The sequence below is a fragment of the Balearica regulorum genome, chromosome 19 (genome assembly GCF_011004875.1).
Source record: "Balearica regulorum gibbericeps isolate bBalReg1 chromosome 19, bBalReg1.pri, whole genome shotgun sequence".
Classification (NCBI taxonomy): domain Eukaryota; kingdom Metazoa; phylum Chordata; class Aves; order Gruiformes; family Gruidae; genus Balearica; species Balearica regulorum.
This window is the reverse complement of record NC_046202.1, coordinates 12,575,595-12,602,289: the sequence shown is the minus strand read 5'-3', so window position 1 is coordinate 12,602,289 and position 26,695 is coordinate 12,575,595. Positions and strand designations below refer to the sequence as shown.

Genomic DNA, 26,695 nt, shown 5'->3' with positions numbered 1-26,695 from the left:
ATCAGCAGTTCTTAGCATTTCCACAATGTGCAAAATCCTGCTGATGGGATGAGAAGCTGGGTAACTAGAGAGCAATTACTCCTGGAGCTAGTGAGTGTGGCGGAAAGGGAAGAAAAAGCGTTAAAATTATAAATGATGTAACAAGGACAGCCTGGCTAATTGCCATTTCCACGGGATGGCTGATTAGAAGAAAGAATTGATTCAGGTATGACCCATTCCCAGCAGGCATCAGTGTCGTGTCAGCCTGTCCCTGCGAACCGACCGACGCTTGCACATGCAAGGGACTGCGGAGCCCAGCAGACAAGTGGCAGCAGGGACCCAAAACAGTTCCCGTGTGATAAAAACTCTCAGAGGGGGAGACTGCAGCCATGGCATTCCCAAAAATGGTATCCAAGTATTACGGGATTAACGCCGAAGTCTACAGGTGATAAAGTTAATTATACCTTCTCCCGTGGGAGAGAGGAGCAGACCCGCCGGGATGCCCCGGGGAGCCTGTGCCAGCCCTGGGCAGCTCTGCCCCTGCTCTGGCTTTGCACCGCAGCCAAAAATCCCAGCTGATTTTAAGGGGCTGAAAACCACAGGTTTTGTCAAATAAATTGTCCTCTCCTCCTTGCTCCGGTTTCTTCACATCTGTGCAGCAGACAAAGCTTCGCTTCCCTCCCAGTGAGCAGAAATTGCTGAACTTTTTGTCTGAGCTCTTTGCTCACCAACCAGCTGCTTTAGCAAATACCTGATTGCTCATCCACCCCCCCCAACATCATTAATTTCTGCAGGTTTGGCCAACCCTGCTGGCACACAGGGAGCTCTTCTGCCAAACCAGCTGCTCTGAGGTGTGAAATCTGGGTGTAACGGAAAATACAGGCAGGGGTGAGAGTCCTCGTTCCCTGGGAAAGCCATCTCAAGGATGTGAGAGAACTGGGAATAGTGCAAGGGAGAAAGAAGACCCAATCTGAGTGGAAAAAATGCAGGACATGGTTCCCAGCTCAGTGCTTGCAGCAGTGGGACTCTTCAAACTTGGACATCTCAGCTAAAAAAATAATAAAACTGGAATGCATAAGCAGAGAGCAGCCCTATTTCTAGCTGCAACTCCTCCCTGTGTGCTTGGCCTCCCAGACGACTCAGAAACTCAAGGCACTTCTTTCCGAGCTATAAAAAGAGCTGGAGCGGGACTGCAATAGCCGGGAAGACAAACAAGAGAGGAGCATGTCCTCCCGTTGAGGCCAAGAGCATCTCACCAGGAGAGGAGCAAAGCCAGGAGATGGTCTTGCTCAACCCAACTCCCCAGCTAACGTCACCTTTTGAGGTGCCCACAAGGAGGGAGGGCTGTGGGGCACGGCGGAAACTCCACGCTGGATCCCACCCTCTGGAACATTGGCTGTGCCATGTTCCAAGTCATCCCACCGCCCTTCCCCTCTCCCGTGCCAGGAGGAGGGGTGAAGGTCCAGCTTCATGCTGTGCTGTGTGTGACCTCCCCTCCCGTCACCCCAACACAAACTGTGCTTGAGGGGAGGCACAGGTTCATCCGTGGACATCTCTGGCAGGTACCACGGTGAGCAGAGCTGGGGCACAAAGCTGTTCCCGGGACCACAGGGAGGGATGAGCCACACTGAAACGCAGCTCCTTGCTCCCCAGGCAGGCTGCTAAAAGGGTTAAAAACCTTGCCTGACACCCGTTCCTCATGTCCCAGCAGGACAGCATGGACCATGCAAGTTCCAGGTAACAGAACGAGACCATAAAATTCAGCAAACTCAGAAATATGTATCTTTGCCCTCTCCAGACAAGTATTTATCTCCACAGAAACAGTCAAACCTTGCTGACTCTGTCGGAACATTTCATTCCCATTTGTGAAGTGCACAAAACCTTTCTGTCTGGGAAAACACAAGGTCTCCACCAGCTCATGGACTGGTATTCAATGCAGAAGTCGTCATCTCTTCTGGTGGAGCCATTCCCAGCCTACGTTGACTTCTTCAACACAGAAGAGGTCAAAGTCTTCTGCTGCCTCCACTTCAGCACTGCCTTAAGACCTTGGAAAATCTTCACGCAGCACTAATTGATGGTGTGGGACTTTCGTTGTGAGCAGTTCTGAGCTGAACTGGGTGGCCCACAAGGAGCAACCTGAAGGCGGCACGCTTGGTGCATGCAGTAACCGTGGCTGAGGAGCAAAGGGACAACCACAATGCCCGTGGACCAGCAAGAGCGAGGGCCAGCACCAGTGTGACCTGCTGCCAAGCCCATTAAGGTGCAGAAGTGCTGATCAGTGCTTGATTCAGTGGATCACAGAGATTGCATTTAGTCCACACCTGGATGAACAGTGACCTTCACCAGCAGCAGGCTGGGGACCTGAGGGCCATATCTTGCTTGTGCAGAAGATGCAAATTGCTCTTTGCAAGCATAGCCAGAGCCCTCCCGCGCCCAGACGCCTGATCCTGGAGGAACGCTGCCTGGAGGGAGCTATATCTCGGGACACGCATCACTAGGTCAGTGAGGTGAGCTCTCAGCACTCGTGCTATCACCGCTTTTCTGGCCTTTCAGGAGGAGGAGGGACAATTCCTGGGTGTCCGTGATGTTCTGGCACGAGCACCTTGCAACACCATTGGCGCTTACGAAACCCTGGATTCTTGTTCACTTCCATGTGAACACAATGACTGGAAAACATTATTTTCCAGCCATCATCTGCTAATTAAAATAAAAAGCGATGCCATGCACTCTCTAGAGAGCACCGAGCTGCTCGCACGGAGTAAGAGAGACAAACGTAACAATAACTAGCAATTCTCCAGCCCGGCCCTGGCAGGAGAAGCCTGTTCTCCCAAAGGGTCCCTTTGTTTGCTGCAACTTGTCTCTTTTCTGCATGGTAAATGCTGAACGTGCCCTGCGTGGGAGCAGCGCCTCACCTGCCGGCTCATCTCCTGCAGCACAGCGGTGCTGGCCGAGGGGCTGCACCGTCCCAGCGGGAATGGCAAAGTGGTGAACGGTGGTGAACGCCGGTGAACGCCGGACCTCAGGGGACCCCCAGGGAACAGGAACCCAGGTGCCAACAGCCTTTGATGCAGCATTTGGGACAGCAGGACCCAGGACGCACTCAGGAAGGGCACAGGCTGGTGCTGTTAAATTGGGATTTATCGCAATCACATCAAGCTGGCTACCAGCCAGACTAGGTAAACATAGCATGTAAAATTATGAAAGTCCTGGAATAAAGTAACCGCAGGTTCAGCAATCTGATCTGCAAGAACGCTTAACAGAGTTGTGTTAGTTTGCTCAACAGCCAAGAAACAGTCTTCTCCACCTCAAGATTCAAAGGATGGCAGATCTGGGCAACTCAAGTCAAGTTTCATGACGGAGCCATGCAAAAAGCCTGGTAACCTCACTATGAGCTGCATAAAGCTGAATAAGCTCTAGAGCTACGTGATTTCTCAGTAACACAGCTTCTGCAGCCGCAGCGATGATGCTTTCTGCGTTGGTGGGAACAGAGAATGCAATGGTGTCCACCTGCCCGAGCACCAAACCGCCACACAGCCCACGAAAGGCAGGGCAAGAAGGGATCAGCAAGCGAGGCCAAGCCCCGTGGGAGGGCACGGACACCAAGAAACAGCTGATGGATATACCCACCTGAAAGCCTGTGGTGGGAACTGGGACCATCTGGGAGCATCTCTGCTGGACTGAAGATGTTGGAAGTCATGGCCAGGACTATACACTGCAGCAGACACAAGGCTAAGCCTGTCCTCATGGTACAACACCAACCACGACCACAACCAACCCACACCATGCGCTCTCCATTGGCGTGACACTTGTCAAGCTGCCGAAACGTCCCACCAAAGAAGGAACCAAAATTCAGTGGTTACAAAAGGAAGTTCCATGTGCTAAGACACAGTTTTAATCTGAATGAGGCTGGAGATAAGGAAGAAATGTTGTACCATGAGGGTGGTGAGGCCCTGGCACAGGTTGCCCAGAGAAGCTGTGGCTGCCCCTGGCTCCCTGGCAGTGTTCAAGGCCAGGGTGGATGGGGCTTTGGGCAACCTGGACTGGGGGAAGATGTCCCTGCCCACGGCAGGGGGGTTGGACTGGATGATCTTTGAAGGTCCCTTCCAGCCCAAACTGTTCCGTGAGTCCATGATAAAATATTTAAAGTTTGTATACGCCTTTCAGCAAGTAACTTCGCCTTTTGCATCTAGACCAGGGATCATTTACCTTCCCCCATGATTAGCCCGGAACAGCACACAATGTATAATTAGTCCAGCCGTGGGCTGGGACTCGCACATCCGGGCTAAAATACCGGCTGCGCTGCTGGTTTCTGCTGTCACCCGGGGAACAGTCTGTCCCCAGGAAGTTTTCTTATTTGGTGACGGTGCAACAGAAATCAGCCAAGCTGGTGGCAGAGATTAGGGCCAGGATCCAGCCCTTCCTGCCCTTGAGCTGCTGTGGGACCCCCTGGTTGCTGGCCCCATACCCCCACTGTCCCAGCATGGCTCACCCTTGCGGGACAGTGGAGAGGGACTGAATCCCTTTAGGTTTTATGTCAATTCTCCGCACCCTGCGCCAGCACCCAGCCCACCAGGGCTGAGCCATGGGGCTGCCCACAAAGCTTCTTCTCCTGCCTGCACCGGGGCATCCCTGGGGCAGTCCTCACCACCCTCCCAGCATTGCTTCCTTTGTGCTGATTATGCTTTTTAAACATATTTATCAATATTATTCCTTAAAAAATACATTTTTAATAAAAAAGAATTTTTTTAAGTGTCAGGTTTGCATAAGAACAAGTCTGCAAAGATGTGGCAACCTCTGACTCCAGCCACTGGCTCCTGCTCCTGGTTTCAGTTACAAATACATCCCATTTTCCAGCTCAGAAATACTCGTGCCCCAGGACCCGAGCGTCTGTCGAGCTCTGGATCTGTGGAAGGCTGGGGCAGCCGTTTTAGTCTGCCCGCCACAACAGTGAATGAGTTACACAGCCAGAGGTGGGTGATGGGATGAGCACGGGTGCAGCATTTGGGTGCCAGGGCTCGTGCCTCAGTGCCCATGTGCCAGACGGTGCCGGAGCAGGCGATGCTCAGCCTGGCCCTGCGTCACATCCATGGGGTGATGTGCTGGGTGCTGCAACGGGCACCTTCTCCCCATCCTCGGTTTCTCAATCTTCAACCAAAATTGTCCCTCCTGCAGCTTCAGCCCCTTCACTTTGGTCTGTCCAGAGGTTTCCTCCCCTGGAAGAGCAAAGCTGGGACGAGCCACCCCCTCCTCGTGACAGGCACCCGCTTCCCACCTGCCCTTCCCCACGATTTTCCCTGGGCTCAAGGGTCACTGCTGGTGCTGGCGGATGGGACCACACTCAGTCCAGAGTCCTCGACAGGGAATTTGGTAAAAACAATCCGCCTGTCTGGCTGCTTCTCCCCAGCTGAAGTTCAGAGAGCAAAACCCCCCGCGCAGGACCCTCAGCGGGGAGCCCTCTCCTAACTGCAGAGCCACTCAATGACAACCACCCCGGCTCACATCGTTCATGCTGATCTGTATTTTAAGATCAGCTTTTAAAGAGCCTCCTGTAACCATCAGGGCAGCATGTGCGGAGCGAGGGCAAACACTTTTGGGGGCAGCAATGTCCCCCAGCCCTTGGCATCCCTGCCTTCCCGCTCAGCCCCGGCGTGATTTGCAGCAAGGTCTCCCTTTGTCACTTGGCGGTCCAAAAACATCGTGTCCCTGTCTGGAGCAGCCCCCTGCACTCGGTGGCAGATATCCCCCATTTCCAGCACCAAACCTGTTTATTCTCCTGAGGCTCGGCTGCCTCTGGAGTCTGTCACTACATTAAAAAAATCAGTTATTTCTGCATATATTTAAAAAAAACCCAAACCTTTCCATCCCAGATTGCACTAAAGAGAAAAGCAGCCCCTAATCTGGTAAAAGAAAAACTATTTTCTTTCCCTGGGGATGGAAATAAGTTTCTGAGAGGGACTCGCTGAAAAGAGATGACTCATTTCTTCACTGCTGAAGCTGTATTCAATCCCAAGCACCTCTAATTCCGATTAAAAGACAGGAGACCGAAAGCATGGGGGTTCACGCAGCACAAAGCACAAGAGCTCATTTTCCTGGAGATGAAAGAGCCGTGAATTAATCCCCTGTATCACCTACTCCCCCAGGATAGGCTCAGCTGCCTTTAGCCCTCGCTCCCCGCAGCCAGGAGCTATTTTTTCCTGTTCTTGCTAGTGTCAATATGTTTCTTTAAATATCTTTTCAGAGAGGCTATATATATAGCCCCACTCTGGTGCTTTGAAAGGAGCCTCATTTCCTGTGTAAGAACCGAAGTTCTTGGCAAAGCTGCCGGCGGCTGCAGCATCCGAACCACAAAAATTGTTTTTTTTCAGTAGTAAAATGGTATTTCCTCCGCGACTGTGAGTCGTACCAAGCCGGGTCTGGTCTGAAACCAACGGGGCTGCTGCGGATGGGAGATACGGTGCCATATTCCCAATTATGTAAATGATGGGGGAAAGGGATTAATTGCATTAATAGCAGCAGTCGGGCTGCAACGGTGCCCGAAGGTGGCGCAGCCCGCCGCAGGGACCGGGATGGCCACAAAGCTGCTTTCAACCTGCATTTGGCTGTGAAAAATTTTGATTCCTACATCAAAAGAATTTACTAACCAACATTGGGGGAGGAAAAAGAAAAAGCCCATTCCATTTGACTTCGCTTTGTGCCAGATAGGTTTTTCTCCTTCTTCTGCATGGTCTCTACCTGCCTGGGTTTTGAGAGGGCTCCTCCAGCAGCTGAGCAGGAAAGAAACCAGCTTTCCAGCCCCTGTGAAGCGGTGGTGGGATGGCTCACGGGTGCTCGGGACCTTCAAAACCTTTCTGAGGAGATGTGGCATCAGCTGCGTTCAGCGTGCTGCATTTCCCTGCCAGGAACATGCTGCACCTCCCCAGCGGGAAGCCCCCAGCTGCAAGGTTTGACATCCCGCTGCACCACGTCGGGACCTCTTACGATAGGAGCAATGATGCAGACAGCTCAGCAATCATCTTCTGCTGCAAATGGGTCTTTCCAGGGTAATTTCTGATTCAGAAATTGCTTTTATTGCTGGTCCAGCAGCAACACAGTCCTAGGACCCAGGACCCAGCATGCAAACGTGCAAGAGAAGGTGGTGGCCATGGGCAACCCAAGCGGTCCGCATTTCTCTTTGCTACTTGGTGACTTTCTCAGGAAAAAAATGCAGTCAAAGAAGATAAAGTGCAAGTTTTTTAAATTTTTGGAGGAATTGTAAAGACTCATCTTCTCCCAATACTCAGCACTATCAGGACAGGTCTCCCTTGGGATTAATCCCTGTGGAGAAGCGCAGAGGGACCCCAATGGGCATGTAATCTTGGTGCCAAGCTGCACCACATCTCCTGGCACAAAGCCCCAGCAGACATGAGCTCTGGGGGCAAGCACGAAACTTCTGCCCCCCTCCACAAGCCACGGACCACCTCCACCGGTGCTGCATGGATGTCCTCATCGCCAGGACCCAGCACTGCCTCTGGGCCAGGCAGCCCACGCTCACGAGGAAGCATGGCCAGGATGTCGGAGCAACACTCAGGACAGGGGGAAACACAGCAGAGTTATGTTGTCATCTTTGCAGCCCAGAAGACAACACGCAATCACAAGCAATACTGCTTTCCTTCCGCCCAGAAGCCACGGGGGCAGGAACAAGGACGGGAGCTCAGCACACATCCTGCTGAGACTCCAAGGACACTTCCCTCGTCTTCACTGTCTGAGCACGTTTGCCCCTCTCCAGTGTTTGGTTTCCTGAAAGAGGGAAGGGGCCTGTGCAGGAGCAGCTGAGCAGAATCACGCTGGGTCAGGAAGGAGACCTTCCCACACCTTCAGCTTTCCCAGGGCCAGCTGGTGCCTGCGGATGCCATGCACCGCCTCCGCGAGTCTGCAATTCTGCCTGCACTGATGCCGAGCAGCGCCTGGCCTCGCTGGCCGTGTCTCCGCTGGGAGCGAAGGGAAACTCCCCATGGCGGTCCAGAACACAAGTGAAGCAGAAGCACAGCCTGGCATTTCACCCCGCTGTGCATCCTCCGTGCCCCACAGAAGTCCTGTGTCCTTCTGACTCCGTTTTCACCCTCAAGATCTTGGCTTTTCCAACCGCTGAACATCTTGGTCTTTGCCAAACCAGCCAAGCAAGTCAGCAGAGAACGAAATACGCTGCTCGGCACCATCATGGCACAAGGATGTCTGCTGGGGACAACTGCAGCAAGAAGAAGAGGAGGAAGACACAAGGAGGGAAGGTCCCAATGCACCAACCTAAATGAGGAGGTCTTCAGACCTTCCCTGCAGAGCTCCGACACCAGGACATGCTCCTCAATACAACCAGGAGAACTTGCAAACGTCAGACTCAGATACCACGCAAAATACAAACATTTCTCTCATATGGCAGAATTTTCACTTTTGGTGGATTTTCTCCTCCCTTGGACAGTTTGCTCTGTCCAAAGATTTATTCTACCAAGGTTGAGGCGATGAGCAGCAGTAAATGACAGCAAGTGAAACACCAGCAAAAGGGAGACAGTTGTTGCAACACTCGTCCCCTCCACGGCAGTGATGCACCCCGCATGGCCGTGCATCTGCAGGACAGCAGAACTGCAGCATTTGGCATCCCTCTTCCTCCGCTTCCCGTGAAAACTATCAGCACTGACAGCAAAAGAAGAAGGGAGCCCCTGGGCACGTGTCCGAAGCAGACGGCCCGATCGCCGCAGTTCTCACCGAGCAGCCCTTGCCCAGCAGGCAGCAAGGACACACGCGGCAGCACAACAGCAGGGACGCCATGTCTCAGCACATCCTCAGGTTTCTCACATTTGCATCACCAGGAAAAGCGAGACGCATGACTAGCCACGGGAGCAGAAAAGAGGCCACTACGAAATTTATTCCCCTTTGTCCCCAAGCCAATAGATGGATGTTGTCAGGGCACAGCCGTTATGCAACATGATGACCACCATGAAAATATCCCACCACCAGAGTTTCCCATCACCTTGCGAGTGTCCCACCACCAAAATGTCCCACCACAAAAGCATCCAACCACCAGAACGTCCCACCACCACCAGAGCTTCGTAGGGTGCTCTTGGTTTTCCAAACTGAGTCTCAGCCCACATAAATCAGGTGGTGCCAAACCCAAGCAGGTGTTATTTGGGCTCACCAAAGGCCCATTTTGACACACCACCTGTCTGTACGGGCTCTTCTAGCCCAGAACAGTCTTCCTGGTGAGTGCGCTGCTGTCAGGAGACAGGCAGGTTTGGAGGTGGGGAAGGAATGAGCCTGTACATGCAGAAACGCAGGTAAAATCTTCATTTTAAAAGCCATTTAACAGATTAAATTTTTCTTAAGAAAAGTCACTTTCATTAAAAAACAACCCTCAAAAAAACCCCAAACCCACTAAGTTTCTATTAAAAAAAGTCAGAAAGAAGAAGTTTGATACAAGCTGTTGATGACCAACGTGTGGAAGATCCTCAGATTTGGCAAGTTCCCTAAACTGGAAAGAAAGAGAGAATGCTGAAAAAAAAAAGAGTAAAGAAAAAAGCAAAAGAAAGGAAATTGCATAGAGCTGAACACGCAGAAGAAAGAAAAGCCAGGCAGGGACTGAGCTCCTAAAAACATATTTTTTGTTGTGTCATTTGTCTGTCAATCGGACAGGGTAGATCAAGTCCATCTCACACGGCTGTGGCAGGCAGTGCAAGGGCTTGTGGTGCTGCCGGCGCTGGTGCTGGCCAAGCCCGCCACCCCCTTCCTGGGGGACCCACGCAGGGACCCACGGGGTTGTTTTCTGACACATGGGAATGGGCAGGCACTTGCACGTGCAAACTAGTCCCAGTTCCACCTTCAGTGCTATAAATAATTGATTTTTGAGGTAACTTGAGCAAGGAAGGTAAGAAGACTCCCTGTGCATAATCTCGCATCCAACCTTAAATCCTGATGTTTCTCTTTCTGATGTTTCTTAGTTCAGAGCTGATCCTCGGTCTCTATTTCCATTACTAAGCCATCACACGTGTGCCGCTCCCATGTGGTGCGGGTCCTGGCTGGACCCTGGTCTCATCCAGGTCCTGCTCCCCCCTGCACCGCTCCCAGAGTGGCCGATCCTGCCAGCCACCACCTCCAGTCCTCTCCTGCCTCGGCTTCCCTTCCTCTCCCACAGCGGGTCAGGATGGCACCGCTTCACCTTTACGTTCCATCCCTCGACACAGACCAGGGGCGAGCTGTCCCCAGCTCCTCCCGCCGCCGTCACATTCCCTCCTCCCCATGGCTTGTCCAGGCATCTCCCCGCTGCTTCCAAGCACGCCCTTCCCCCAAATCGCCGTCTTTTCCCCAAAAGCACCCGCACACCCCTGCTGCTCCACCGCCACTGGACATTGAATCATCGTGTCAGACACAGGCGAAGGGCAGAAAGCCCCCACCCAGACATTCGGGATGCTGCCGGTGAGCAGACGACGTCCATTGGAACATGATGGGGCCTCTTCCTGAGAGCCACCCCCAGGGACAGTCCCTGTCCTGTGCCCTGCCCACGCCAGGTGTCCCCGAGCGGCACGGGAGGTCTCTGGGGAGCGAGAGCCAACGGGGTGACCAACCCCACTCCCCACAGAGCCGCACTGCGTCCCCTCCGGCCAGCCGGGCAGAGGCTCTCCTGTGTGGAGGGCTGCTCTGAGGAGAGCACGCAAGATGGAGCCCAGGGTGGAGAGGGCACGGGCCTGGGCACAACGCCCAGCTCCAGACCCAGGCTGGCTGGTAAGTGCCCCCCAGCCAGTAACGACCCCCCAGCTGGTACACAGCCCCCCCTGCCGTGCAGCCGAGGTCAGGGCTGAGCCCCTCGCTCCCCCCAGCCGGGGAGGCCGCTGGCGGAGGCGCCAGGCTGAGCAGCACGCTGCTGGGCCCAGACTGCCCAGGTGCCACCGGTCCCCCTCAGCCCCGCAGGGGAAAGGCCCAGCCTGGCCCGGGGCCATGGCGACCCCCCCCCCGCCTGGCTGGGCGGGGCTGGGCTGGCTCCGCCCACCGGGACAGCCCCACCCACTCAGGCCAGCCCCACCTACCTGGGGCATCCCCGCCCAGTGGGGCCCACCCAGCTCACCTGGCCGGCCCCACCCACTCAGGCCAGCTCCGCCCACCCGGACAAGCTCCGCCCAGTTGTGTCAACACCGCCCTACTGGCCAACTCGAGCCAGCCCCGGCTGCCCGGGACGCCCCGCGCCCCCCGGCTCACCTGGGATGGCCCCGCCCACTCCAATAAGCCACGCCCACCTGAAATAGCCCCGCCCACTAGGGCACGCCCCACCCAATGGAACCAACTCCGGCTACCTGGCGGGCTCCGCCCCCCGGCCGGCCCCGCCCCCTCGGGCGGCACCCCCACACCGGTCGGCATCACCCGCCGGGCCGGCCCCGCCCTGCGGCCCCGCCCCGTACCTGGGCACGCTCGAAGCTCTCCCGCTCCGCCTCCAGGCCACCGCCGACCGCCCGCCGGCTCAGCACCTTCGGCAGCGGGTTGGACACCTGCTTCATGGAGCTGCTCACCCGGTCCATGGCCCCTCCGCGCCCGCCGCCGCTCCGGCCCCGCCGCGCCGCGCCCTCACCACAGCTCCGCTCGGCGCCGCCGCTAGCCGGACCCCGCGCCATTGGTCCACCCAACTGCCACTCACGCGTGGGCACGCCCCCGCCGGCACCGCCTCCACCCTGGTGGCTCCGCCCTCCTCCCGCCCCTTCACTCTCGTTGGTCGTCCCCACTGCCACTCGGGAGGAGCCGCCGAGGAGGCCGGCCCCGAGCCGGCTCAGGCGGCCAGCTCACGTGACCGTAGCCAAGCTCACTGGTCCAGCCGGACGCCACTCAAGGCCAACTCCCGCCCCTCCACGAGAGTCCCTCCCTCTGTCCCGCCTTGAGCGACCGCCCTCTTAGCACCGCCCACCTCAGCCCTGTGGTCACGCCTCTGTGCCATGCTCTGTGATGATTGGCCTCCGCGGCTGTCGCTCACACTCCACTGCCCCTCCCCTTGTGGAGTGGCACCCCCTGGCGGGGATGGGCGGAGTCGCTGAGGGCCGGGGCCGGGTTCGGGTTGCGGGGTCACTCGGGGCCCGGCCGGGAGGGGCTCTGCGGGGCCCGGCCCAGCCCTGGGGCTCAGCAGCCTCCCCCCCCGGGGCTCGGGGGACTCGGTGCCGAAGGGGTCTGAGCTGCGGCTGGAGCCGGCCCGGGGGGGCGGGCCCGGGGGGGGGGTCCCACAAGCCCGGGCGTGCGGCCTGCGCGGCTCCCGCTGCGCTGAGGCCCTGCCCTGGGCTCCCGGCCTGGCCCAGCCCCGCGGTGGGATGCGGCCTTTGCTCTCCCCGAAGCTTGGCCCAAAATACAAAGAGGCCACGGGGAGCACCAGGCGTACGGGCCTGCTGGCTCCCTGGGGAGGGGGTTACGTGGAGCCCTGGGCGTGTGGGACTCCTGCCCATCGTCTGCCTGCCCTCCTCTCCATCCCGGGCTCGATCAGCCCCACTGAGCACACTGCGGTGGCAGGGCTGAGCTGCACTCCCGGTATCCCACTGAGCAGCTTTTGTCAGGCTTTGCTCAGCATACCAGGTGGATTCAGGGCTTCACCGCCCTGCTTGGGATGAGAAGCATCCCTGGGGTGTCAGTGGGGGCAGGGCCCGGCAGCCTGCGGGGAGGCTGTGTGAGCCTTTGCCTTTTGTGTCATCCAAGCTGTGGATGGGGAGCTCTGTAGAGGTGTGTACGGAGCAGAGCAAGGAGGGTAGGTTGTTTCTCTGGTAGCACTGGCAGAGGGGCAAAAAATGGCTACAGATGTCTGGAAAACAAGGAAAGAGAAGCGGGAGAAGGTTTTCGCTTCCCCTGAACAGCCGGCAGATTGATGGCTGAGGTGCTCTTTTTTATAACCTGATCCAGGCCCACGTCTCTGGTCCCTTCGCTCATCAGAGACTTGTGCTGGGGCCTGATCTTTGCCCTCTCTCAACCCAGTGAACTGCAGCACTGTGGCTGGCTCCTGTGGTTTTCTACCAGGAATCCCATCCTACTCTGGAGGGGAATTTCCCACTGAGACCTTTGCTGGAACTTGAATATTTCTGCAAAATTCTGACAAATCAGTATTTTTGCGAAGAGATAGGAAACCCTCTAAGACTGCTCCCTGGTTAACGATGGCAGGGGGGCTGTGCTGAGTCCTACCAGCTGGGTTCCTGGATCCTTAGAAGCAGGACGGGCAAAATCAGTGCTTCAGGTGGGGAGTAGCTGCACAAAACAATCCTGTCTGCCGCTGCCAGGGGCGATGGGGCAATCTGGGAACAACAGTTTAGGATGTGGGTTGTCGGGAGCTCTTGTGCAAGCGATTCTCCCTGCATAACTCAGTTTTGTGGCTTATTTTTCAGTTGAAACAATTACCACACAAGCTCCCTCCTGTAGCTATGGGTGAACAGGCTGAATGACGGACCTTACCCGTCTCTGTGCCTCGGATATCAGATTCACAGCTGATGGGAAATGGCCTATGCTGTGCAGCAAGGCCATCTCCTCCCACCCTAGCTTGTCTCAACTCTGTCTGCCTTCTCACTAATGTACGTTCTGGAAACCTGCCTCCTTCCTTGGGGCTGGTCCCAGAGGAGGTTTAATGGGTTTAATTCAGCCACTATTGCAGTGAGGTGGTTAATAATTGAAGAAATGAAGTCATTGCCAAATAGAGATGAAGGAAAGAAAGAAGAGGAGAGCATTTGACAAATCACAGCAAGGTCTGTGATCTGCCTACCTCTCCTACCCCTCTGCCTGGCTAAAAGCATCCTGCTCCTGCGTGACCTCTCCAGCATGCAGGCCTGGGTCTAGGTGGGCTGGACCTCAACCCTGAGGTGAGGGACCACGAGGCTTGCGTTATCTGCTTCCTCTTCCTGAGGAGCAGGGTCACATCCTCTTTGTCCATAGAATCACAGAATGGTTTGGGTTGGAAGGGACCTCAAAGATCATCTAGTTCCAACCCCCCTGCCATGGGCAGGGACACCCTCCACTAGACCAGGTTGTCCATGGCCAGGGCTGAGCGCCCATCCTGGGACTGGGGCAGGCCAATGGGGAGACTCCTGCTTGGGCAGGAACAGAGAATGGATGTGGGCCAGGATGGGCTGCTCCTGCCTCCTCCAAGACAGAGGCTGTAACAGGACAGACCCAGAATCCAGCCCTCGGGCAGCTGGTCAGACCACCTGGGGCTGGCCTAGTCCACCCAGTGACTCTGCTGGATTGTACTTTGGGGCTCTGGCCCAGACTTGGCTGCTCTGCAGGGATCTGGGGGGCTGCTCTCTGGTGGGAGAGGGCACCTTGTTTTTAGGCAGGTTGAGAGACGCTCTGGAAGTTGGGAAGGCACAGGGCTGTTCTTTGTAGGGTCTGTTCCTCTGCCTCAGGTTCCATGGGGAGATGATGGAGTAGGGCTAATGTGCAGGGTACAGGAAAGGTAGGTCAGGCACCGCTCCTCTCACCCAGCAGTGAGAGAACCATGGCTGGGTTTCATCTGCTTGGTGCTCTTTGCTCTTCTGCTGTCCAAGAGGCTGGACTGCAGCCTGGAGGCAAAGGGTGATGGGAGAGCTTGTCACGGGCATGTCTGGCCCGTGCAGGGACAGAAACTGGCTTCCTCAGTGCCACCCACTCCCATGCAGCCGCTTTCACCTTTCTGGGACAGGAGACCTTGGGCTGTGGAGCATGGTCACCTTCCTTGCTTTCAGTAGCAACCTGGGTTGTCTGCACCTTCATCTTCTGCAGGATGGAAACCATGAGTCTGGTGTCTACTGGGATGTGGAGAGGATGGTGTGTCCCCTCTCTTTTTCCCTTCAGGCAGCCTCTCTTCTTCCCTTCAGCAGCGTGTGACACCTATCAAGCGCTGGCTCAGGCTAGGCAGGGGGGACCGGAGCTGGTCCTTCCCCTGTCACAGGGCTCTGTGGGGCAGCCTCCCCTTGCTGCTCACATGCTCTGGGGCCATAACAGCCCTGAAGGGGGCTGCTCCCTCTGCACCAGGACGTGGCTTCTCAGCTTGGTGTCACCTCAAAGGACCTGCAACCAAAGGGAAGAAGAAGTGTCAGGAGAGGGCCCAGAGGGGACTGCAGGGGCTGTGGGCCCTGACCGGGACTGGGGGATGCCCTTTTCCCAGGGGCTGGGAGCTAGAGGCTGCTTTTCCAACCCCCCTCCCCAGCCAGGGCCAGGAGTGTCCCAGGGTGCTGCTGCAACACCCCTCACGCTGCCATGGCCTGGCCCAGGCTCAAGGAGAGCACAGATCCCCCTTGTTTCAGCAAGAAAATAGAGGCACAGAGAGTGCCACAGTCCTTCCTCTGTTATCCAGCTGGCTGTGCTGGAGCAGGCGTGCACAGGGCTCTGTGCAAAGATCCTGGCCCCCTTTTCCCGCTGAGGTGAGCTCCCAAATGGACCCCCTTCAGTCGCCTCTTTAGACACCTCAAGGCACAATCTGAGCCCACTGGCACAGATGAGCTGTCCTTGGAGGTCGCATCTTCTGGAAAGCCACGCAGCAGGAGGGCAGTGGCCATGACAAGCTTTCCACAATGCAGTCCTGGAACCACAGATACGACCCTGCCCTGGTGACAGGGATATTTGCTCAGACCCTGGGACAAAAACATGAGCCAAAGCGTGCACCCGGTGCAGGGAGAGGGCAGGGTCTCAGGCACAGGGTGGTGGTCCGAACCCAGTAGGAGGGTCCCTGATAGAGCAAAGAGCACTTGGGGCAGCACATTGTGCAAGGAAGAGCCTGCGTGCATAAGGGTTTTCATCTTTTGGTCCCATTTTTTTGAATGCTTTGGGCAAACCAGATGCTGCTGCTGAGTCCTTGTCTGCTTGTGCTGTCAGAGAGCCCTTGGGCTGCTCCGTGGGGCAGGAGCAGGAAAGGCAAGGGACAGTCCTGGCACAGGAGGGCCAGCTCCCACCCGGGAGAGCGGCTGAGGCAGGCAGCCGCTTGAAAGGGGACAGGGAAAGTGTCTTGGAGAGGACTGCTTAGCTAAGGGGTGTGAGGGTCCATGAGGCCCTCACCACTGTCCTGGGCGAGGTCTCCTTCTTGCCCAGCTTTTGCAAGGAGGGATGCAACCCCAAGACATCCCCAAGTGGGTTCTCTGCCCTAAAGCCTCAGCAACTACCTCCACTTGTCCAAGAATTCGAAAGCCAAGCTGAGCATGGTTTCCAGCTGGATCTACAGGAGAGGACCCGAACCCAGCCTTGGGCTGTGGTTCTGCAGGGGTGCCTGCCTGGGTGAGAACCCTGCTTCGGAGCAAGGCCTGGAGGTGGGAAGTGTTTGCCATCTGCTGGAGAGCTTCCCCATTGCACGGGCAGCGGGTCCAGCTGGAACATTCCACACAGCCCAACACGCAACCCTGGGGTTGACCACCTCGTACTGGCGCTTGTGCCAGGCACAGGTGGTGGGAAAGGCTGGTCTCTCCCAAGATACGACATGGCAAGATTGCTTTGCTTCTGTGTTATGAGTCAGCCTTTGGCTGCCAGAACGTGATCAGTGAGAAAAGGTTTTCTGTGTGTGACTCGGGGTGTGGGGGCTGTGTGTAGGACCCCTGTGCTTGCTGCAGAAGAGCGTGGGCAGTGAATGAGGCAGGGGCTGCAGGAAGGATGGGCTGTAGATCTGGAGAGCTGGTCTGTCTCTGCCTTCCCTTTATGATATGGGCATAACCCAACATTCACCAGTGCTCTTGTGGAGCTTTGTCTTGGTTTTCTAGATTCCTGAAATCCCAGGGTCTGACTTGCAGATGTCATGCATACCTCCAGCTGAAGACAACAGGAGGCAGACTTTGCAAATACAAAACTACCACATAATGCCAAGTGCTCGACAGTGTCAGGTCCTGGGTGTCTCAGAGGTAACATCCAAATGTTTTTCTCTTTGTTTTTTCTGAACCTCAGCTGCTGTAGCTAAAACAGTTGCACGGTGCTATAGCTGCTGGGCAAACCCTGCTCAGCTCCAGGCAGGTTGGTGCTCAGTGCTGAGGGCGTCTTCAGGGAAACAAAAGTATGTATGTGTGGCTGTGATTTGGCAAAGGCAGCCTACATCTGTCCTTGGAAATACTACCACATTTCTGTGAGGGCCATATCCTGCCATGGCAGCCAGCCACCTCCTGCTCTTCAGGCTCTTGGGCCAAAAGTGAGGCTTTTCTAGGTGCCCCAAATTTGTTTTGGAAAATTGCACAAACTGTGGCAATATATTTCTGCCTTGCTGTGTGCTTAGAAACTGTTGCTGTCTCTCTGTGGACATTTACCAAAAATATTCATCTGGAGGCATATCCTGATATATAAATTTCAGTCCAGGGACTTCAATGCAATTTCACAAGCTGCTCTATAGACCTTACAGTCCTGTAGGACCAGTTGTCCTGGGGAATCAAACATGAACAGTCCCAGAGGATGTAGACTAAGGGTCCACCTAGCCCAGCCTTAATATCTCCAGATGGGGCCACAACAGACCCTTTGAAGAGCAAGGCAAATATTTGTGCTGCCTCCCTTGAGTGCACTCCCAGCCTCCAACCATTCTCATTTTACAAATCCTCTTGAGCTTATGGCTTTGTAATCCAAGCCCCGACTCAGACACATGGAAATTTCCTTGCGGTCACCATGTCCCTTGGCAAGGAGCTTGTATGAGGAACTGCTTCCTTCTGTTCATTTTGAACCTGGCTTTTGCCAGCTTCATTTGATGGTCCATGGTTCTTGCTCTGGGAGAGACAGTCAATAATTGTTATTTGTCCCTCTTTCTAGGCCACGCATTGTTTTGCAGACTTTGGTTCCTGTGCTGGAAAGTCTCTTACCTCTCTGCAAAATACCTCTTCTCATCTGAAATCTTGCGTGTCTTTCTTGGACCCGCACCACCCTGCAATCACTGACTTGCCCTAGTCATACTCTTTCTGTTTCCAGCTGATTTCCTCCCAGTTAAAACCAGTTTCCCCCATTAGTGCTCTGGCAGCTCCCAGGGACACTGTGATAATGTGATCCCCCAGACATGACTCCAGCCTAGGAGTCGGTGTGGTGGAGCAGCCTGCCTTCAGAGCTAAGAAAAGATTTCCTCCTGCATCCCAAATCTGTTCTGGTGATGGATCCAAAGATACCACGTGTGGTTTCTATCGAAAGCTGAAACACACCATAAGGCAAAGGTTTTATAGACTCCATAAATAGCTACTATTTAGGATGTATGATATGGAGGAGGTTTTAGAAATCAAAATATTTAGAGATTTGCATTATTTGTCTTGGCAGGAAGGAGCAGCCAAGACTGAAATATGAAATCTTTCTTCAAAGAAGGAACAGAGTGGAGGAAAACAGTGAATAGGGGGAATAACAGAGGTGTCAAAATCTCCAAGAATTCTTTTGCAATGAATGGAAGCAGGAAACACAGCCCGATATATCTGAAAGGAGAGAGAATTCATTGAAAATGCCTAGGCACATTTATATTCCTGATAGAAAATATTGATTTTTCAGAATTACTCTTGACATTTCCATCAAACTCATATTTGAATATTGCAAGAACATCCAGAACATTCAGCTAAAAGCAGCTCCAAGCTGGGCTGTGTTGGTGTAAGCTGCATCAGCAAGGACGTCTCCAGCTCATTCCCCAGCCTGTTCTCCTCCTCTCAGTTTTATTCTAGTCCCTGTGTGGAGATGTGTAACAGGAATGTTGAGATTAGTCTGAACAAGGAATGTGTGCAAATGGTGGGTCTGAACGCACTGGTAGAAATGTCAAGAGCAGCGGAATGAAAGTGGTAGACATTGGTGGCACCTAGGTTAGCAGGTCATCGGTGCATCATGATCATCTCATCTTGTCTCGTCTCAATCTGATCTCAGTCACTCCATGTGGTTTCCCAGTCTGTCTCCAAGCCTGTTTCTAGCACCCCCAACCTCAATCTGCCGTCTGTTGCCTCAGGCAGGGGTGTCAGTCTTGATCTGTTATCTTGGGCACGTCAAGCTGTCACATCTCTTGTCTTGGGCAGCACATCCGTCAGTCATGCAGGCTAGCCCCATGGGCACAGGGGTGTGCGAGGGGGCCTGCACAGTCTGGGGAGCTCCTGCCTATACACCCTGCTCCCTGCCCAGGAGCCCAGCTTCACCCTCACCTTCCCCAGCATCTCTGAGTAGCAACTGTGGAAAAAGGGTGCCAAGCGCTCCTGGAGGTGGGGGAAGTGTGGGTACAGGGTGATCGGAGTCACTTATGGCTAGGCTGGAGGAGCAGCATGGCTGAATTGGGCATGGGGATGGAGCGGAGCTGCTGTGTTTCTGCCCCAGACGTCCTGGGAGCACAGATGGACACACACCGCAGGAAGAGCCAGAACAGGGAGGCAGAGGGAGTGCAGACGTGCTGTGGATTTGGGATCGTGGCTCAGGACACACCTTCCTTCCCGGCTGGCCCTGCTACAGCCTGCCTGGCCCCTTCCTGGCAGCTCCCCGGGATGGCCACACTCCTGGGGCTCCCTGCTAGATTAGATGCTTCAGGCAAGATGAGCAACTCCTGACTGCTCAAGGGATGGACCAGCAGCAGGCTGACATCTTCCTAGCCCCACTCTGTGAGTGGATCCAGCCCAGGACATTGGTGGTGGGACCTCATGGCCCTGGAGTTGCAAGGTTTCATCCTAGCATCTGAATGGGCTCTGGATCAGGGAAGTGTAGAGCCGGCAGGGTCCCAGATGAGTTCTGAGATCCTCAGCTGTTCAGAGCAGGGTACCATGAGTCCTTCTCTGCCACAGGCGAGTAAAGCCTCAGCCTTGATTCGGGCTGTCTTGATTCACTCTCGCTCTGGGAGTTTAACCCCTCAGCATGATCTGGGCCAGCAGCAATCCCATCAACGGGGAGAGAGACAGAGAAGCGAAGGGATGTACAAAGGTCTTCATTGCTGCAAAGGCAAAGCTGGGGACTAAGCTACAATGGCTGCAGAGGAACCATGGGTTGTGGGCTGAATGGAGGCTGCCTTCTTGCTGTGTGATGAGAGATGCCTGTCCCTGCTAAGGAAGTGTCTTTCCAGAAGCCCCGCTGGCAGCATGAGGGTCCCAGGGCTCTGCAGGCAGACCCTCCCCGCCTGCCCGCTCTCCAGGCTTGTACAGACTCCCTGCCTCCACGGCAGCAAGGCACTCACATGTGGTCGCACCCTGGCTCAGCGTTGCTCATGCAGTCTTTTAGTGAAACAAAAGGCTCTCTGTAAAACAGATCCTGCAATGCCACCTAGCCCACACTTTCTAACAAGTCTGGCTCACTTTTTCAAAGAGTTCGATCTACTGCGACGTGGTGATGGTGTGCATCATGCCCTGGAGCACTTGGGAGCCTGTCCTGGTTTCTGCTGGGACAGAGTTAATTTTGTTCCTAGTAAGTGATATAGTGCTGTGTTTGGATTTAGTACGAGAATAATGTTGGTAACACACTGATGTTTTAGTTGATGCTAAGCAGCGTTTACAATTAAGTCAAGGACTTTTCAGTTTCCCAGGCCCTGCCAACGAGGAGGTGTGAGCCTTCTGCAGGAGGTACACAAGGAGCTGGCAGGGGACACAGCTGGGACAGCTGACCCAAACTGGCCAAAGGGATATTTCATACCATGTGATGTCATGCTCAGTATATAAGCTGGGAGGAGTTGGCCGGGCTGGGCCATGGCTCGGGAACTACCTGGGCATCGGTCAGTGGGTGGTGAGCAATTGTGCTGTGCATCACTTGTTTTGTATATTCCAGTAGTAGTAGTAATATCTTCCTTTTCTGTCCTATTAAACTTTCTTTACCTCAACCCACGAGTTTTCCTTTTTTTTTCAATTTTCTCCTGCATCCCACTGGGGGGGGGGTGAGCGAATGGCTGTGTGGTTGTTTTAGCTGCCGGCTGGGTTAAACCACGACAGTCCTTTTAGTGCCCAATGTGGGGCCCGAAGGGTTGAGATAACAATAGATCTGTCCAGAGCATGTTAAAGCAAATGTATTATAAGCATTCATTATGTTTATTTAATAGTCACTGGTCACAATGTTGTTTTATTTTTTAGAATCATAGAATCATAGAATGGTTTGGGTTGGAAGGGACCTTAAAGATCATCTAGTTCCAACCCCCCTGCTGCAGGCAGGGACACCCTCCACTAGACCACGTTGCCCAAAGCCTCATCCAACCTGGTCTTAAACACTTCCAGGGAGCCAGGGGCATCCACAACCTCTCTGGGCAACCTGTGCCAGGGCCTCACCACCCTAACAGTAAAGAATTTCTTTCTAACATCTAATCTAAATCGACCCTCCTTCAGCTTGAACCCATTTTCCCTTGTCCTGTCACTACACTCCCTGATGAACAGTCCCTCTCCAGCTTTCCTATAGCCCCTTCAGGGACTGGAAGGCCACAATTAGATCTCCCCAGAGCCTTCTCTTCTCCAGGCTGAACAACCCCAACTCTCTCAGCCTGAGGTCTCCATAGTAGAGGTGCTCCAGCCCTCAGATCATCTCCGTGGCCTCCTCTGGACTGGCTCCAACAGCTCCATGGCCTTCTTGTCTTGGGGACCCCAGAGCTGGACGCAGTACTGCAGGTGGGGTCTCACCAGAGTGGAGTAGAGGGGCAGGATCACCTCCCTCAACCTACTGGTCATGTCTCTTTTGATGCAGCCCAGGACACGGTTGGCTTTCTGGGCTGCAAGCGCACACTGCCGGCTCATGTTGATCTTCTCATCAATCAATACCCCCAAGTCCTTCTCCTTGGGGCTGCTTTCAATCCATTCCTCGCCCAGCCTGTAGGTGTGCTTGGGAATATCCCGACCCTCATGCAGGACCTTGCACTTGGCCTGGTTGAACTTCATGCAGTTTGCATGGGCCCAGCTCTCCAGCCTGTCCAGGTCCCTCTGGATGGCATCCCTTCCCTCCAGCGTGTCGACCACACCACACAGCTTGGTGTCGTCGGCAAACTTGCTGAGGGTGCACTCGATCCCACTGTCCATGTTGCCGACATGGTTGTGTTATGTAAATCCTTACTTGCTGTATGTATCCCCTGTGGTGCTGTTTATCACCTCTGGGAGCTAGATCAGGATTATCATTTTACTGTACTATGTAACATTGACTGATGGTAATGTTACTGATCATGATACTAATCTGTTATTTGTACTCGGCATTACTGTCATCTCTGTACCTCGGGAGCCATCTTTCAGAAATTATTAATAATCTTACTCATTACCTTTTCTACTTGGAGAACCAACCTATGGGGAAGACAGGGGGAATGCTATTCCCTGTTCCTTCACTTTCCCCTTCTCCTTCAGGCCAGTTAGAACAGCTCTTGATAATTTTGAATATCCTTGGGATGTTCAGTCAGCATGCTCCTATTGCTATGTCTCCTGAATGTGTTTCAGGTCTTGTTTAGGGTTAAACAACTATGTAAGAATACCACCTGCCCCGAGGCTGGATAGTTGTGAGTGGGAGGGTGTGTGGGACAGCATGGACAAGGACCTAGGGCAGTGGGCACCTCCAGTGTTCTGGAACTTTACCCCTGAACAAGTGCAGAATCCTGAAAAACTAGTAATATATTTGGGAAAAGGACGCTGTCACGCTGGCAGTTCCAGAGAGGCACAAATCACTGCAAGGTGCTGGGGCCTGGCCCGTGCCTACCGAACGTGATTCAACACCATTCAGTACCCTCAAGGGGAAGAGAAGGTCTCTGGATTTGACAAAATGACAGGCACTATTCCAACCCCTGCGATAGGCACTGTGGCTATCCAAACCCTGGCGACAGCCACTGTGGTTACTCCAACCCCGGTGACAGGCAGTGTAGCTGAAACAGAGAACCAACCCATGCTGGTATCAGTCACTCCAATGCAGAAAAAGAAATGGACACGAAAGTGAACTTGTTTAGTAAAGGATGACGAAGCAGGGCCGTCATGAGAACAGGAGAAAGAGGCAGAACCAGAGGTAACCACCCAATCCCTGTCCCTGAGTGAGCTGCGAGATCTGCAAAAGGATTTCAGCCATTGTCCGAGTGAGCACATCGTTGCCTGGCTGCTCCGATGCTGGGATAACGGGGCCAGTAGCCTGGAATTAGAGGGTAGGGAGGCCAAGCATCTGGGATCCCTGTCCATAGTGTGCATTGACATGGCGATTGGGAAAAAGACACAGGCCCTCAGCCTCTGGAGGCAACTCCTGTCAGGTGTGAAGGAAAGGTATGCCTTCATTGAGGATGTTGTATGTCATCCAGGCAAGTGGACCACCATGGAATGAGGTATCCAGTACCTGAGGGAATTAGCTGTGCTGGAGGTGATTTATAATGACCTGAACAACACATAGTTACTCACAGATCCTGATGAAGTCCAATGCACATGATCCATGTGGCAGAAGTTTGTATGGAGCACACCATCATCATACACCATCTCAATGACACTGAGGAACTGGGAAGATGGAGAGGGACCAACAATAGGAAGAAAATCTCTCTTCCTCCCTATGGGCCTGCGTCTCGGCTGTGGAGAAACTGCCAGACATGTTAGCTGAGAAACTGTCCCAGGAGTCCCACCTGTATGGACCAGTATCTCAGGTATTAGGAGAAAGTGTTTGTCTAGTCAAGAGAGAGGATATAGAGAGTACACACCTCGGGCCACCCTGTGGTTTTATGTGGTTTTATCTGCATAACCACAGAGAAGACATGAGGAAGTGAGATGGAAAAATCTACCTCAACTGTAGAGTATGTGAATTGCAAGGAGAAACAATCACAAAAGAGTTTTTTTCCAGGAAAACTGCTGCTGCAGTTTCCAGTGAGCAGTTCCCCAGACAGAACAGAAGGGCTGGTCTGGCTTCCAATCTTAATAAAGGGACTTCTGATTTGTATTCACAAGAAGTGAGTAATGAACACGATGAACAGGACTAGAGGGGCCCTGCCTCCAGCCAGGTGGAGGAAAGGGACAATAGGGTTTATTGGACTGTGTGGATCCGATGGCCTGGCACATCAGATCCACAGGAATACAAGGCTCTAGTGGACACTGGTGCACAGTGTACCCTAATGCCATCGAGCTGTGAAGGGGCGGAACACATCCATATTTCTGGAGTGACAGGGGGATCGCAACAGCTGACTCTACTGGAGGCTGAAGTAAGTCTAAGTGGGAATGAGTGGGAAAAGGCCCCCATTGTGACTGGCCCAGAGGCTCCGTGCATCCTGGGCATAGACTACCTCTGGAGAGGGTATTTCAAGGACCCAAAAGGCTACCAGTGGGCTTTTGGAATAGCTGCCTTGGAGACGGAGGAAATTGAATTGTTGCCTACTTTGTCCAGTCTCTCGGAGGACCCTTCTGTGGTGGGGTTGCTCAGGGTTGAGGAAGAACAAGTGCTGATCACTGCCACAACGGTGCACCAGCGGCAATACCGCACCAACAGAGACTCACTGATTCCCATCGATAAGCTGATTCATCAACGGGAGGGTCAGGGAGTGATCAGCAGAACCCACTCACCCTTTAACAGTCCCATATGGGCAGTGTGGAAGTCCAATGGCGAGTGGAGGCTGACAGTAGACTATTGTGGCCTGAATGAAGTCACACCGCCCATGAGTGCTGCCGTGCCAGACATGCTGGAACTTCAATATGAACTGGAGTCAAAGGCAGCACAGTGGTACACCACAACTGATATCGCTAATGCATTTTTCTCGATCCCTTTGGCAGCAGAGTGCAGGCCACAGTTTGCCTTCACTTGGAGGGGCATCCAGTACACCTGGAATCAACTGCCCCAGGGGTGGAAACACAGCCCCACCATTTGCCATGGACTGATCCAGACTGCACTGGAAAAGGGTGAAGCCCCAGAGCACCTGCAGTACATTGATGACATCATTGTATGGGGCAACTCAGCAGAGGAAGTTTCTGAGAAAGGGAAGAAAATAATCCAAATCCTGCTGCAGGCTGGCTTTGCCATAAAACGAAGTAAGGTGAAGGGGCCTGCACAGGAGATCCAGTTTTTAGGAATACAATGGCAGGATGAGTGTCGTCAGATCCCAGTGGATGTGATCAACAAAATAGCAGCTATAATTAGCAAAAAGGAAACACAATCTTTCTTATGCGTTGTGGGTTTTTGGAAGATACATATTCCAAACTACAGTCTCATTGTAAGCCCTCTCTATCATGTAACCCAGAAGAATGATTTCAAATGGGGCCCTGAGCAACAACAAGACTTTGAACAAATTAAACAGGAAATAGTTCATGCAGTGGCCCTTGGGCCAGTCCGAGCAGGACCAGATGTGAAAAATGTGCTGTACACTGCAGCCAGGGAGAATGGCCCTACCTGGAGTCTCCGGCAGAAAGCACCGGGGGAGAGACAAGGTTGACCCCTGGGGTTTTGGAGCCGGGGATATAGAGGATCCGAGGCCCGGTACACTCCGACTGAAAAGGAGATGTTGGCAGCACATGAAGGGGTTGGAGCCACTTCAGAAGCGATTGGTGCTGGGCTGGATGGTCAAAGAGAGGGCCACTTCTACACACCATGCAACTGATGCTATGTGGAGTAAGTGGGTTGCACTGATCACACAGTGGGCTCGAATAGGAAACCCCAGTTGTCCAGGAATTCTGGAAGTGATCTCTGACTGGCCAGAAGGGAAAGATTTTGGAATGTCACCAGAGGAGGAGGTGACACGTGCTGAAGAGGCCCCACTGAATAATAAACTGCCAGAGAATGAGCAGCAATATGCCCTGTTCAGTGATGGGTCCTGTTAAATTGTGGGAAAGCATTGAAGGTGGAACGCTGCTGTATGGAGTCCTACACGGTGAGTTGCTGCTGAAGGAGAAGGTGAATCGAGCAAGTTTGCAGAGGAGAAAGCCATCCAGCTGGCTTTAGATATTGCTGAAAGAGAAAAGTGGCCAACGCTGTACCTCTATACCAACTCATGGATGGTGGCCAATGCCCTGTGGGGGTGGTTACAGCAGTGGAAGCAGAGCAACTGGCAGCGTAGAGGCAAACCCATCTGGGCTGCCCCATTGTGGCAAGATATTGCTGCCTGGCTAGAGAAGCTGGTTGGGAAAGTACATCATGTAGATGCCCACGTACCCAAGAGTTGGGCCACTGAGGAACATCGGAACAACCAGCAGCTGGATCAGGCTGCCAAGATTGAAATGGCTCAGGTGGATTTGGACTGGTAACATAAGCGTGAATTATTTATAGCTTATTGGGCTCATGACACCTCAGGCCATCAAGGAAGAGGTGCAACATATAGATGGGCTCATGACTGAGGGGTGGCTATCTCACAGGTTATCCATGAATGTGAAATATGTGCTGTGATCAAGCAAGCCAAGCAGGTGGAGCCTCTATGGTATGGAGGACAATGGCTGAAATATAAATATGGGGAAGCATGGCAAATCGACTACATCACACTCCCACAAAGCCACCAAGGCAAGAGTTATGTTCTTACAATGGTGGAAGCAACCACTGGATGGCTGGAAATATATCTTGTGCTCTGTGCACTACCTAGAACACGATCATGGGCCTTAAAGAGCAAGTCTTGTGGTGACATGGCACCCCAGAAAGAATTGAGTCAGACAACGGGACTCATTTCTAAAACAACTTCACAGACCCATGGGCCAAAGAGCATGGCACTGAGTGGGTGTATCACATCCCCTACCATGCACCAGCCTCCAGGAAAATCGAATGATACAATGGGCTGTTAAAGACTACCCTGAGAGCAATGGGTGGTGGGACCCTCAAACACTGGGACACACATTTAGCAAAGGCCACCTGGTTAGTTAACTCTAGGGGGTCTACCAATCGAGCTGGCCCTGCCCAATCAAAACTTTTACATGCTGTAGAAGGAGAT

General features: G+C 53.8%; 1 protein-coding gene across 1 annotated transcript in view; it reads right to left on the bottom strand.

The window, feature by feature from the left end:
• The window catches only part of HIP1 (huntingtin interacting protein 1), a 49,905-nt gene extending 38,311 nt beyond the window's left edge, over window positions 1-11,594 (bottom strand). The window contains exon 1 of the mRNA XM_075771932.1: window positions 11,397-11,594. Within this exon, the coding sequence (XP_075628047.1) occupies window positions 11,397-11,513 (117 nt within the window). The 5' untranslated portion in view covers window positions 11,514-11,594. The remainder of the gene's footprint in view (window positions 1-11,396) is intronic.
• Between the last annotated feature and the right edge of the window lie 15,101 nt (window positions 11,595-26,695).